We start from the raw sequence: 12887 nt of genomic DNA, 5'->3' as shown, positions 1-12887 counted from the left end.
TTAGCAACGATTCTGCCACCACCACCACTAATTCATTCAACATGCGGAAAATGAGACACGCGAACAACCAGCCCCCTGGGCCACGCTGGCCTCCCAGGATCCCTGCGTACAGCCGGCACAAAAGAGAAGAACGGCTGCTCACCCGCTTGGTTTCAGGTACCAGGTCATCCTTCATCCTCCGCTTGGTCCAGTCCTTGGCGAGCTCGTCCTCTGCTATCTCCTGCAGGTGGAAGACGGCCACCTGGGCCGATGTGCGACGGATGCGGCCACTCGGGGTCCTTTCAAAATCTTCTACGGGAGGAGGCTCCGGCTTCACCTCTGGCTCTTCTGGAGGCTGAAAGAGAGACCGAGTCAGGCAGGGCACGGCCAGGGCAGAGGAGGTGAGCTCTCCTCCCCCGGCAGAGATGCTCAGATCTACTTTGTCTGGGTGTTTGCAGACCTGCTTTTCCGCAGGTGGGGACCGCAGAGACAGCAGCGTGCCCCCAGGCCGGCTGCAGGTTCACTGGGCCAGGCTTGTAGGCCTGCTCATCACCCGAGGCTCAGCCTCCGAGCCGCAACGAACCCGCCTTCTCGTACAGCCGAGCAGACAGCCCGAGCGTTGGACTGATCATGTCCTCTCACGCTCTTAGCGTTCCCACGTGTATAAATGTCTCCACTTATTAGAGTTACAGAGTTATTAGAGTTGGATGCACTGTCAGTGGGGATCAAGAGAACACCAGAGAAGGTCCCCAGGGACAGATCCTGCCACCCTGGTGCTGGCGAGCAGCCGGCACTCGCTGGCTGCGGAGGGAGCAGCCTGGTCCTTTTTTGCAGAGCATGGACGCAGGGGGGCCGGAGCACAGCCCTGCGCTCAGCGGGCGCTCGGAGCAGGAGTGCTGCCCGCCGCACCGCTCCCCAGCCCTGCCGCAGCCTCCCGGAGCAGGGCACGGCTGCCCTTACTTAAATACAGCCCCTGCTTTCTCAGGGGGACAAAGGGGCTGCGGTCGGTTCCCCACCTACAACGCGTGGCACAACGCATGCTCGGTGTGATGTTAGGGGAAAAAAAACAACATCAGTTCGATGTCTGCACCTGCCTTGCCCGGCTCGGCCCGGCCCGGCTCGGTCCTGCCCGCAGGCTCTGCAGCTCTGCAGTCACCCACGGGTAAGGGTGGCCCCGGTCCTCGGGCCGCGGAGGCGTCCGGGGGGCTCACCGAGGCCGCGTGTTCTGACCGCACGTGGTAGTCGTGGCCAGCCTTGGATTTGTACTTCTTTCCGCAGTGCGGGCAGCTGAAGACGGGCTTGTCGGCCTCGGCGAGCTGCTTGCCGCACCGCTTCTGGTGGTACTGGTACCCCATCAGGCTGGAGAAGTTGGCCACGCAACCCTACGGAGATGGGCAGAAGAGAAGGGTTGGGGGGCCATTGCTTCCCACGCCCGCGTCGAAGCGGTCACGGTGCCATCGCTCCCCGCGCGACAGGGAGGAACGTGTCCCGAGGAGCCCCCTCTCAGAGCTGCTCCGCAAATCCCGTCCCCACGGAGCAATGGGGGAATCGCCAGCCAACGGGCCCATCCCAAGGCCGTTCCTCCACCAGCCTCGACAGTGTCTTTCCACGTCCTTCATTTCTGAGAGGGAGGATTACACCCCCCACTCGTGGTCCCTGGGACTGGCACTTCCCACCCTGCAGCCCCTGTCCCAGCCTGGCCAGCCCTCCACCCCCACGGAGAGCCCGGCACGGGGCCACACGGGCTGGAGACCCCGGGCTCCCTCTCTGCTGCTCCCCAGCTGCTCTGCCCCAAACAGCCGCAGTCACCCGTGGGACACGGAGCGACGGAGGGAGCAGCCCGCTCCTCTGCGCTACCCGCCGCGCTCCAAGCCGGCAGGACTGCCCCTTCCGAGCAGCGGCTTGAGTTCGCAAGTCAGAAACCGCCCTTCTGCAACACTCTCCAACCGCGCTCAGAGCCAGCAGGCCGGACAGCCGAGCTCCGGCGCGCTCGTGCGAGAAGTCGAGAGGGTGCTAAGGGGTGCCCGGAGAGCGCGCCTGCCCCGCTGCCCTGGGACGCGCTCCTTCCGTCTTTGCACGGAACAAGAAACAGGAATTGTTCTCATACCTCATTGGGGCATTTCAGTTTTCCCATCTGCTTTAGCACTTTCCTCAGCCTTTCCCGCTCTTCCTGTTCACCAAGTCCAGCGGTTTCCACAGGAACAGGCTGGAAACAAGGAAGTAACAGAAGCGACAGAGTCAACCCTTTACTCGTGTCCTCTGTGCCAGGAGTGGGTGGTAAACCTCTGCCTCACAGGAGCTGCCCTTGGTGGGCGATGAACCTCCTGTTAAAAACGCTGGATCTCCCCTTGCTTTACTGCACATCAATGTCTTCACTGCTACATGCCAAATTTGACCATGCATTTCCTGTATTTGCCCTCAAAAAGCCAACTGAGAAATCCATGAGCAGTTCCTGCATGGAAAATTCACCAGCTAGACTAGACTGCAGGACACTAATGCACAGGCAAAAGACAAGTCAGAACTGGTAAACATGGGACATGCAGAAATAGTTATGCCTTGCCCTCGTATCTAAGAGACGTATGCAACCAGATTTTTAAGTACAGCATCTAAACTGGCGCCTGCCAGGTTTTGCTCATGATAAATTTTGTGGCTGCTTCTCACATGCATGGTGGAGAGCTAATCACAGGACTGTGAGATTCGTGCAAGGCAGAACTCATCAGTCCTGGATTTGCGGGCACAGTTTTGAAGGCAGAGCTTAGCCACTCAAAATCTGCCTCAAAACTCACTGAAAAGTCCCCCATTCCAGAATTTGAAGTTTTATTTTTCCAGTCCTCTGCTCTGTTCCCAGGGATCCACATGAACATAACTAGCTGCCTAGCAATGAACGGTTTTGTGCGGCAGCCAAGGGGGAAGGCTACTGTCTGGACTGAGCAGCATCTTGGGGGAGAGAGAGGAAATGAGGTGTAAGGGGAGAGTCGCAAGTCGCCCAGCCTCTTACCTTGCTGACGTGTTCAGCCATGGTATGGTAATTCAGCCCAGCTTTGGACTTAAATTGCTTTTTGCAGTGTTGGCATTTCAAGGCATCCTGCAGCTGAAGAAATGAGAGAGAGGTCACCACGGAGGCTACTACACGTTTGATTTTCCAAGGGCTGCTGCTCTGCTCTAACCCCACAGGAAGCTGCTGCTGCAGCAGTGGGACTCCGCAGGCAGCTCAGCGCCTCTTACCCCACTCCAGTCCAAGTCTGCAGCCCAGAGATTTCTCTCCATCATCCTGAAAATTGTTACCAAACCCACGTGCCCCAGCTTTTGGAAAACATTCCATTTTGGATGCAGATTTAAAGCCCATTAGATGGAAATATCTGGACCTGGTATCTTTGTCTTCAAGTTCGAGGGAGAGGTAGGAGAAGGAGCTTTGATCTAGCGATAAGTTAGCGGACTGTGCTCTGCAGCCCTACCAACCATGACAGCTACTGCGTACAATATGCTTTATGGGTGTCTGGACTGTTTGGAATTAAGATGCTGCTGGACACAAATCACAGAACTCGCATCAGCAGAGTATTTCCCGCCTCATATTACTCTGCTGCTTGACCCCGACTTGGCTTCCTGAACAACTTGAGAGGCATTAAAAACACACTGCTCCGCCACGCAGCCACGGACATGCTGATTTACAAGGGGAACTTGCAAAGTGAGTAAGCAGATCCTGACTTTTGTTGGAGCGGGTATCAGAATTTATTGACTCAGGAGAGGAATACTGCCGGCACCAAGAGACAGGATGTCTCAAGCGGGAGCTGGTGGCTGGACGGCTGCTCCACCGGTCCCAGCTGCCTGGCTGCCATTCCACCTTCGCCAGTTCCCATTGAGTCTGGACTAGCAGCTGGAGAGGGGATGAAGATGGAGCTACAAACCCATCCTCATCCTGGACCCCTTAGGGAATAAGTAACAAACTGCAGCCAACTGGGAGTGACTCACTTGTACTTATGCCCCGATGGGTTAATTGTGCTCCAGACCTAAGCACTGACCCTAACAAGGTGGATGCTAAAAGCTTCCCGACTCATCGCACACCAATTTCAGCCAATCTGGGGTTTACTCCTGTGGCTAGAACTGAAGAACGTGACACGTTCACATCCTAACAAGCGCTTCCACCCAGGCTGCAAGGAGGAGATGCTGCCCTCACCTCCTGCAGGCTAGGCAACCATCCCCATCCCTTATTCCCTTTCCAGAGCCCAAGGAAACGGGGCAGACTGCTTAGTGACAACAGTGGAGCTGGGGAATCTGTTTCAGCTGTTGTATAAGAGTTTCTGGAGTCTGTGCATCCTTTTCCCATTGTAAGAAATAAAATCATTGCAGTGGGGCGGAGCGGGGAGATTGGGGGGCTAGGAGCACCCCACGGGCTCATCACAGAGCTGCTGCTGAGAGACGGAGCTGAGGTCACGCAGGCGGGGCGGCCGCTCTCGTACCCCGACGGCCAGCCATGCCCTCTCCGGGCAGACTCAGCCCTGCAGGCGCTGGCTCTGCAGCAGCAGAAGTGGTTACTACACTTTGTCATAAGCTTAGCAGGCTGTGACAGCCTCATTTCCTCCTCTGAACGCCCACGTGCCTATTTATAGAGGGGAAGCCAGGCCTGGCTGCTCCCGCGGATTCGCGCTCAGCAGGCTGGCCGGCCTCACGTGCAACCTGCCCGGCAAGGGAGACGTTTAGGGAGCACAGGAGGTCCCACAGACAATGGCCAAGATCCCGCATCCCCTGGAGCCAAGAGGATGTTATCGGCTTCAGGATTCTGCCCAGCATCAATGCAATAGGAGGTTTGAAAGGGATAATAGCCCCCCACTGCTGCATAAATGCTGAGGCAAAGGCTGGGGAAGCATTTACAGAAAACAAATGTGGAATCAAAGCCGAGCCACATATTTTCAAAGCAGGAGGCATCGATCCCACGTTGGCTTTCTGTGACAATGGCTCTGCACCATGCCAGGTGACGGATGAAGACGTAATCCTTTGCTCTGATGGATGGCACTGTGGCAGAGAGACCGTTTTTCACTGCACCATTACTGAACTCCTGCGTCCTGACAGTCTGCCCGAGCACATCTAGGCTTGGTGTCTCTCTGAGATGTGCTCTCATTCAACCACAATCTACCTGGCCTGATGCGAGGCATGGCACACAGTAAAATCCCACAGCTGGAGCTCGGAAGTAGGCTAGATTAGAGACAAGCCCAGCAATCTCTCTAGCCTTTAAACTATTCAGTTAGCTACTAGAAATACCCAACTCTGCCGGAGACACTGGGAGAAGGGGCCCAGACCACAAAAGGATTCAGAACTGATGAAAACTAGGTACCCAAATCCCTCTGTGAATCTGAATCCAAGTGAAGCAGCCAGCTCTCTTTAGATGACTAGCAAGTGCTCTATCAAACAGCCCGAGAACCAGTTTGAGGAACTCCCGACATGGATTTATGAGCCTGGCTTGAGAGAGCATGCATATCTGCATTCCCCTCTGAAACACAAATGAGCCGTGACCGAGTACAGCCAGCCCTTACCTTCTGGCAGACGTCCATGTGCTTTTTGAGCCCAACAACAGTTTTTCGGGTTATAACGCTGCAGGTCGGACAGGCGACTTCTCCCTTCTCGCTGATCTCACGCTGCCACTGGTCCTCAGGGTTTGCTGGCGGGGGAGAGGAGAGAGGTGTTGTGCTCAGCAATAGGGAAAACAACCTGCCCAGGGTGTTCATCAGCAGAGCCCTTTTTTAAGTCTTAATTTGCCAAGCTGAAAGCCACTTTAGTGGGGAAAGTTACTGAAATTCTCTCACAGTCATGGGTCAAGTCAAATCCAGACACACAAACCACACAGGCACTTGCAGCTCGACCTGCCACGCCATTCCTGCAGCTGCCCGAGCAAACTGGGTCACTGGGCCATTTTGCGTAGAGTTAACTGACTTGCTGGCATTTCATAAGGAAAATGAGGTTTGCTTTTCTAACTCCACGCCATATCCTGCATATTGGGAGTTTAAACACTAGGATGCCCCTGGCCACCTCATCTTGCCCTGCTTAGAACAACTCCCTGCTGCCAAATGAAACAATTAGTGGGAGTGAAACAAAGGTGAACATCTAGGTTCCATCCAGACCGTGTGCCTGGAAAGTCTTCCCTGGCTTTCTTTTTTCCCGGCAGAAGCACAGGCAGCTAATAGGTGTGCTAGCTTCCAGCCATGTGTTTATTTGAATGGCTGTGACAAGCTTAAAAAACACCCGGAATAAAAGATACATGGGGCCAAAACCTGCTCCCAGGCCCAGAGTTCATGCTGTGTTCTCAGCAGAACAAGCCAGGTTTCTAGTAAGGGAAGCCTGGCCTGAATACAACCTGCCAAGTCTGTTTATTTGGATGCTTTTGCACGGCTCTGAGATCAGAGCGCCGTTTATTTGAATTTGAAACTTGTGCAAGGCATTGCAGCTGTGTTTATCTTGCACATCCTGCATTCCTCCTGCTGTCAGAGCTCCCCCGGGAAATTCAGCAACCTGTGTGAGGATGCAGGCTGTGCCTTGGAGGCTCAGGGAAGACACAGTTGCACCTGAAGCCAGGCGCTGGCATCATTCTTGGAGGTGATGGTAGAAAAACGTCATCATCCCAGGAGCTGGTCCAAATTGCGGTCACACTGCAGCCAGCAGGAACCAGGATTTGGCTATCAGCTCCCAGTGCTGACAGCAAAGCGTTGTCCCCGTGCAGGGTACCCACTTCGGGATGCCACCGCAGCCTGGAGGGGTGTGAGGACCACCAGCTGCAGCGCAAAGGCGGGGGACCACACAGGCTCGGAGCAGAGCACGGGAATGGGCTGGAGAGCAGCTAAGATGTGTACAACGCTGTTGCCGCTGCTCCGTCTCCACCAGCCTTACCTGCCGGTGAATGCATGGCTGTTTCCTTCTTCACACCAGCTCCTGGAGGTTTCTTTTTCAGGTCCTCCATGTTGGTGTTCCCCTCCAGCTTCTTGGCTCGATGGGCTTTCGCCTTGTCTTCTGCTTTGACGAGACCTGCAGAGGGAGGGAATTTTAATTTAATGCTGGCTTTAATACCACCAGACCTGAATTTAGCAGGAAAAAAAAATCTCTGACATGGGGGAAACTAAGTCAGCTGTAGGTCTGCCAAGACTGTACGTGTAGGACCAGGCCCTTAAGTGTGACAGGCAATGTCATAACAGCTTGCGGCATTTTGTAAACACAAAGAGAATCATCTCCCCCTCCCAGGCAGTTCACGGACTATGGAAACGCGAGGGCAAAGCAGGGGAAGGCTGCTCCTAGCAAGGGAGAACCCTCCCCTGCACGAGTACGTGGGCAAAGCACGTGCTTCCCACTCAGGCTGCTAGAGACAGGGCTGTCAGCCACCGAAGCGCGGGCCCAGGCAGCCCTCCTCTCCGCGCCGAGCAGAGCCAAGCGAGCAGGAGGAAGGCTCAGCGCGTGCCGAGAGCGTGACAGCAGCAGCAGCGCTGCCCAGTCCCCCTCCGCTGTGCCGAAAGCCGCAGGAGTTCCCAGGCCGACGTGAGCAATGGAAAACGGGACTTGCAAATGCTCCGGGAAGCCGAATTAACGGAGGACTGGGGCTCTGCCCCGGGTCCGACCGCCCCAGACCAACGTGCAGCTCAGCCTTGTGTCCGTGCTTCCAGAGGAAGGAGGCTGGCGAGGCAACGTCAGCGCCAGGGCCAGGCCCACGCTCGTCCCCTGCGAGGGTGCACGTGTCCCCGAAGCGCCGGGTCACCGTTCTTGCAGCCCCGGGGGCCGAATGGAAACGGCATCCCTGCCTGGCCGCGGCAGCCGCGCTGGCGGGGGGTTGCGGGTGGCAGGCTGCCTCTGCGTGACCGAGGCAAACGCCTGCCCCTTCTCACTCCCCATTCGAGGCAGGGCGTCGGGGGGACCAGCTTATTCGCGAGGAATCCACAGCAGATGTTTCGGTCTACGGCAACGCCTCTGTGGGGAAGTGAAGGGAAACGACCCCAGACTTCCCAGGAGCCAGAGAACAGGAAATCGAAGGGACCACATCCAACCCGCTCGTCGGGAAGTGTGTTCAGCTCCTTCAGAGCCATTAGTGCCTCTCCCTCAGGACTCGTACTGGAAAGTGCTGCCTCCTCCGGTGCCTGGAAACCTTCTTCTAATTTCCCCAGCTGAATGAATTTCGTAGCCGGTCCAAATCCCGCTGCTCTCGTGCCAGGGATCTTCCAGGTTTCCTCCCTCCCTCGTACCCACGCTGAGTTTTTACGGAGCACAACCGCCGTCCCTCTCACCCTCCCTTTGCCAGGCTGAGCAAGCCAACTTCCAAGTCTCCTCAGAAAACACCCTGGTAACGCGGCTCTTCCCCCTTGAAGTCATTTCCCTGAAAGCGACCAGCACTGGAGATGCTGTTTCGGGGATGGATGTGTCTCTGAGTCTCTCTACACAGCACAAATCCTTCTTGACTCCACTGGAAATACTGCTACATCCCAGGCTGGTGTTTGCCTTTTGCACGGACCATTTGCGTCAGCAGCTCTTCAGTCTTGTGTTACAAATTGGACGTAGCCAGGTCCTTCCCCCTCTTCCCTCATTCCCGAGGCAGAGCGGACAGGGCCGGCAGCGCTATTGCCTTTCCTCCCCTTTCCGATGCTCCTCCGGCGTGATGTCCCCCAGGGCACGCATGGGTGGCCCTCACGTGCCGCCACCACGGGGAAGGGGTGTCCCTGATACGCCCCACGGAGAAGCTACACCCCTACGGCTGGCCAGGGTCACCCCCATTACCTTTCAGCCCAAACGTCCCCGAGATGGACGGCTGCTCCCCCGTAAATTTCTTAGGAGTTTTCTGTTTCCTTCCTGACTCAAGAGAGAGAAACAGAGAGAGAGATTTGGTCAAATAACTGTGCTGCAGGTGGACTGCGGCAGCCCCAAGGCGAGGGGCATGCCCAGGCTCCACGTCAGGGGCCGGCAGAAGGGATCCACCCCACGGAGGCCTTTTCCACCGCGAAATAAAGGGGCTATTGAAGCAGCTACCCCACCAGACAGCCACGGGACGCTGCTTCCCACCCCCGCCACCGAGGAGAGGTGCTGGGATCCAGGGAAGGCCAGTTCAACAACTGGAAACCGTGGCTCTACGTAGTGCCAAACGCCTAATGGTTTCCATACCGCGCACAGCTCCCGCAGCCACGGTATCCGTGCTGGGTCACTTGGGAGCCACAAGCAGCGTGAAACCGGGCTGCGGTAGGAATAACCGTGGCCCGGCACGTCACTGCCTGCCAGGAGGAACCCCTGCGTCCGAGACCCGAGTGCTCACGGAGAGAACCTCCCAGCAGCATTCCCTGGAGCAGTCCCTGCCCTTCCTACGGGACCCTCTCCGGGCTCCCGAACCAACGCAGTCCCGGGCTCTAATCTTACTGTGCTTCATCCTCTCAGGGTCCTCCTCCTGCAGCGAGGCCTGGCTGCCCCCCTGCTGCCCGCCATCCTTGCAGCTCGAAGACTTCGCCGTGGGCGTCGCGGCCGCAATTGCCTCTGCCGCTGCGATCTGAAACTCCTTGCTCTGCCGGTTCTCCACCGGGCACTCGCCATTCTCAGCGTGGTCCTGGGCCACGGCTTTTTCCGTCTTTGCCTGTTTGGGATGGATGGTGGGGCAAGCTGAACTCTCAGCAGCTCTAGGGCAAAGCACAGAGGGCTCGTTTAAAGAGGGGTTGAGAGATAAACATCGCTGACACCTCTCCCCCCTCCCCAGCCCATGGGAATGGAGGTGGGAGGGTTCCCCTTCTCCCTGCTCCCAGCCATCCCCACGCCACCGCCAAGCAGCCCAGCCACCACCTGGTACCTTTTCTTGCCACCGCTCTTCCCAATGGACTTCGGCACTTTGTTTTCAGCTTTGCTGGTTGGCACTGGCCGGTCCAGGTGATTCCAGAGGCGATGCTTTTCCAGCTGGGTTTTGGAGGTGAAGGCAGCTTCACAGTACGAGCACGAGTACGTCAGCTTCTCTGAGATCGCACCCTGCGCAGGACGGGAAGAGACAGACGGTCACTGACGTCAGACTGCAAAAAGACCAGGCTTTTCCTGACGGAGGCATGCACTGCAATGAGGCAGGAATCTCACGAGTGCTTCGTGGCTGGTGGACGGGAGGAGATGGCTGCTGCTCCCAAAGGGGCAGCAACAAGCTACCAAGAGAGCTGGATCAAAGGTCTGGCTCAAACTCTGACCCTGAGTTGGTTGGTAGAGGGATAATTTGAAGTGCTTTTAACAGCAGTGCATGCTACGGGTGTGCAAACAGGCCACTGCATAAATACCCTTCTCCCCATTGGAACGGAGCTGCTGATGGCCCAGGTCACCTCTGAGCTAGACCTGACGCGGTGTTGGAGGGACCCTGGCCCTCTCGCACACTCCTCACAAACAGCCTCCGGCCCATTTGTGCCCTCCTGGCTTTTCTCCCCTTTTTTATCTCACATTTCTTCCGAGGTTGAAGGCCTGAGAGGGGTGGCTTTACCCTGAGGATGGTCACGCGAGAAAGGATGCGGAGCCCTCGGGTCTGCTTACCCCCTGGCAGCGCTGATAGTGGTACTTCAAGCCATAAATGCTGGGGAACTCCAGCCAGCAGCCCGAATTGGGGCATTTCACCCTGGAGTGGGCTTTGAACTCGTCCTTCCACTGGTTCATCAGGGGCAGCTGGGAACAGGAGACAGGAGAGACATAGCTGAGCGAGGAGCATCGCATGCCCAGGCGAGCACGCAGACACATCTCGAGAGGGCTGGGGGTGCGGATTGGACCTTCGCGCTGCTCCTCTCCGCCTCCCCAGCCCCTTCCCACCGCACTGCCGCACTGCCCTTCCCACTATCCTGCCAGCCAACGGGACCGTCATGGAGTTGTACGATGCAGGCTCTACAGGCTAGCGGTTCCTCCCGAAAACGTACCTTGCCATGCCTCCCAGAGCAGAAAGCACACTCGCGCCCCGGCGGGGGAATAAATCAGGCCACAAGTCACCTGGGTGATTTAACCACCCCACATTTCATCTAGTCAGTAAATCACCCCATGCCCACACTCTCGTGACAAACTGCTCCGTGTGTTGTCCAGGCTCCTGTACTGAAATTAAACTGCACAATTCTGCAGGGAATAAATCACCCTTCCCCGGTGCTCCCTGATCATTAAAGCAGACCCAAAGTGGCTGCGAGAGAGTAAAGCTGGGCTGGGAATGGCCTCGGAAGGGGAGGCTGAAGCAGCGGGTGCCGTTCCCCACCAGGGTTTTCCAAGCTGCTCAGTGATACTGGGGCCGGCAGGGACCCAGTTTGGGGGCCCAGATCTTGCAGAGCCCCAGACTACGTCCTTCTGAAGATTAAACCACCTGATGGGCAGGTCTAACTCCAGAGGGGAGCGGGTCGGAGCAGCCAGTGCAGCACGCCGCGGAGGACAAGTCAGAGGGAGAGAGATGGGACCCGCAGCCGGGATGAGACAACACGGGGGCTTACGGGAATGTCCTTCAGCGCCTGGTTCTCGGCCTTGGGTCGTCCTTTCTTCCTGCCCTCGGCTTTGTCGCTGGTTGCATTTCCTGCAAACAGACGCAGCACAGGTGACCCTCTGGCCAGCCGCCCCGGTGGGCACCGATCTGCCGCGGCTCGGCCCTCCCCGTCCCGTCCCCCCCGCCGGCTGCCCGGCCAGCCCGGCCTCCTCTCCCGGCTGCCAAGGGACTGACGTGCTGCAGCCCAGGCGGTGACGGAGATTCCCTCTGGGAAGCAACTACAGCTTCCCTGGGAACTCAGGGCACAGCCCGTGCACCCCGATACCCGCACGGGAGGCGGCTGCACCCAGCGCAGCTGCTCCCGGCCCCAGGAGAGCCCGGCCAGTGCCCGTCTCCCGCCAGCAAGGCACTCTCTCCTTCCACTTACGGAAGCAAAGCACGGAGCAATTCCAGCATGTCAGGGCCTTGCTTTGGGAAACTGGCCTATAAGTCCTTCCTCTGCGGTTGGGAGACATTCTTCAACGACTCCGCTCCTCAGCAGAAGAAATTTGGGCCTAGATGGGCACACTGGGCCGGGGCTGGCTGCGAACGGGGCAAGGCCCGTACGGCAGGGAGGCCCGGGGACCGTGTGCGCTGCCTCCGCGAGGGGTTCGCAGCTCTCCGGGAGCTCGGGGCGGATCCCTGCAGCATCCCGATCGCACCATGGGGCACCAGTTGTGCGGGAGCAGGGCAGCAACGCGGCCAGCTCAGCCAGATTGCGGCCACTTCTGAACAGCCGGCCCCAGTCCGCAGCCTCCGACGCCGGATGCCGGGGCGCTCCGGGCACAACCGTGCTCCGTTCAGCTGCGCTGAGCCCCAGACCGGGCACTTTGGTTCACAACGGCAGCAAACTCCCTGGTTTCACCTATTGCACATCTAAAGTGGTCTGAGCAAAGCAGTGCAAACACCATAGCAATTTTACTAAGGTCTGTATGCAGGGACTGAGGGCAGTTTATCAAAGTAATCCACTTTTACTCCCCGTTTTCAATCACCGGGGTGATTTTCAGGCATCCCAGAAAGATGGGCTCAGCTGTCTGTCGGTTTGGAGACCGCGGCTCAGGGCCCCGAGCAGAAGCAGGTGAGCGCGGCAGTGGGGGGGTCCTGTGCTGTGCTCTGGTTTTCAAGCTTGACAGTTGCTAACAGAAACACCCAAATTCAGGGCAATTCTGGAAAATGCAGGTCACGACAGAGCTGAAATGAGGGGAATAGCAGGCAACAGCAATGGCCGTTTTCTGCTGCAGATTTCAACCTGGGTTTGCAGCTTGGCTGCAACCGCGCAAAAGGCGACACTGCAGGACCTGGGAGAGTTTAATGAACAGGCCTGGGAATAAAAGCCATTTGCCACAAAAACAAAAACAGAAACAACCCCAAAACCTCCCTGCAAAGGAAACCCCAAAACAGCTAGCAGAGGATAATTTAGGTGAAAAACCCCAAACTCAACCTATAA

General features: G+C 57.3%; 1 protein-coding gene across 4 annotated transcripts in view; it reads right to left on the bottom strand.

The window, feature by feature from the left end:
* ZNF512B (zinc finger protein 512B) overlaps nt 1-12887 on the bottom strand; it is a 34087-nt gene that overhangs the window by 11878 nt on the left and 9322 nt on the right. For 3 of the 4 annotated variants that reach the window (XM_064521633.1, XM_026092894.2, XM_064521634.1), the window contains 11 exons: nt 11412-11491; nt 10486-10614; nt 9773-9945; nt 9352-9605; nt 8722-8793; nt 6856-6990; nt 5508-5632; nt 2978-3070; nt 2087-2185; nt 1074-1361; nt 143-334 (listed from right to left, as the gene is read on the bottom strand). In XM_064521633.1, coding sequence (XP_064377703.1) covers nt 143-334; nt 1074-1361; nt 2087-2185; nt 2978-3070; nt 5508-5632; nt 6856-6990; nt 8722-8793; nt 9352-9605; nt 9773-9945; nt 10486-10614; nt 11412-11491 — 1640 coding nt within the window. The remainder of the gene's footprint in view (nt 1-142; nt 335-1073; nt 1362-2086; nt 2186-2977; nt 3071-5507; nt 5633-6855; nt 6991-8721; nt 8794-9351; nt 9606-9772; nt 9946-10485; nt 10615-11411; nt 11492-12887) is intronic. The other variant, XM_026092895.2, reaches the window with a different exon arrangement.

This window comes from Dromaius novaehollandiae, chromosome 16 (assembly GCF_036370855.1).
Source record: "Dromaius novaehollandiae isolate bDroNov1 chromosome 16, bDroNov1.hap1, whole genome shotgun sequence".
Classification (NCBI taxonomy): Eukaryota; Metazoa; Chordata; class Aves; order Casuariiformes; family Dromaiidae; genus Dromaius; species Dromaius novaehollandiae.
This window is presented reverse-complemented; position numbering and strand designations above follow the sequence as displayed.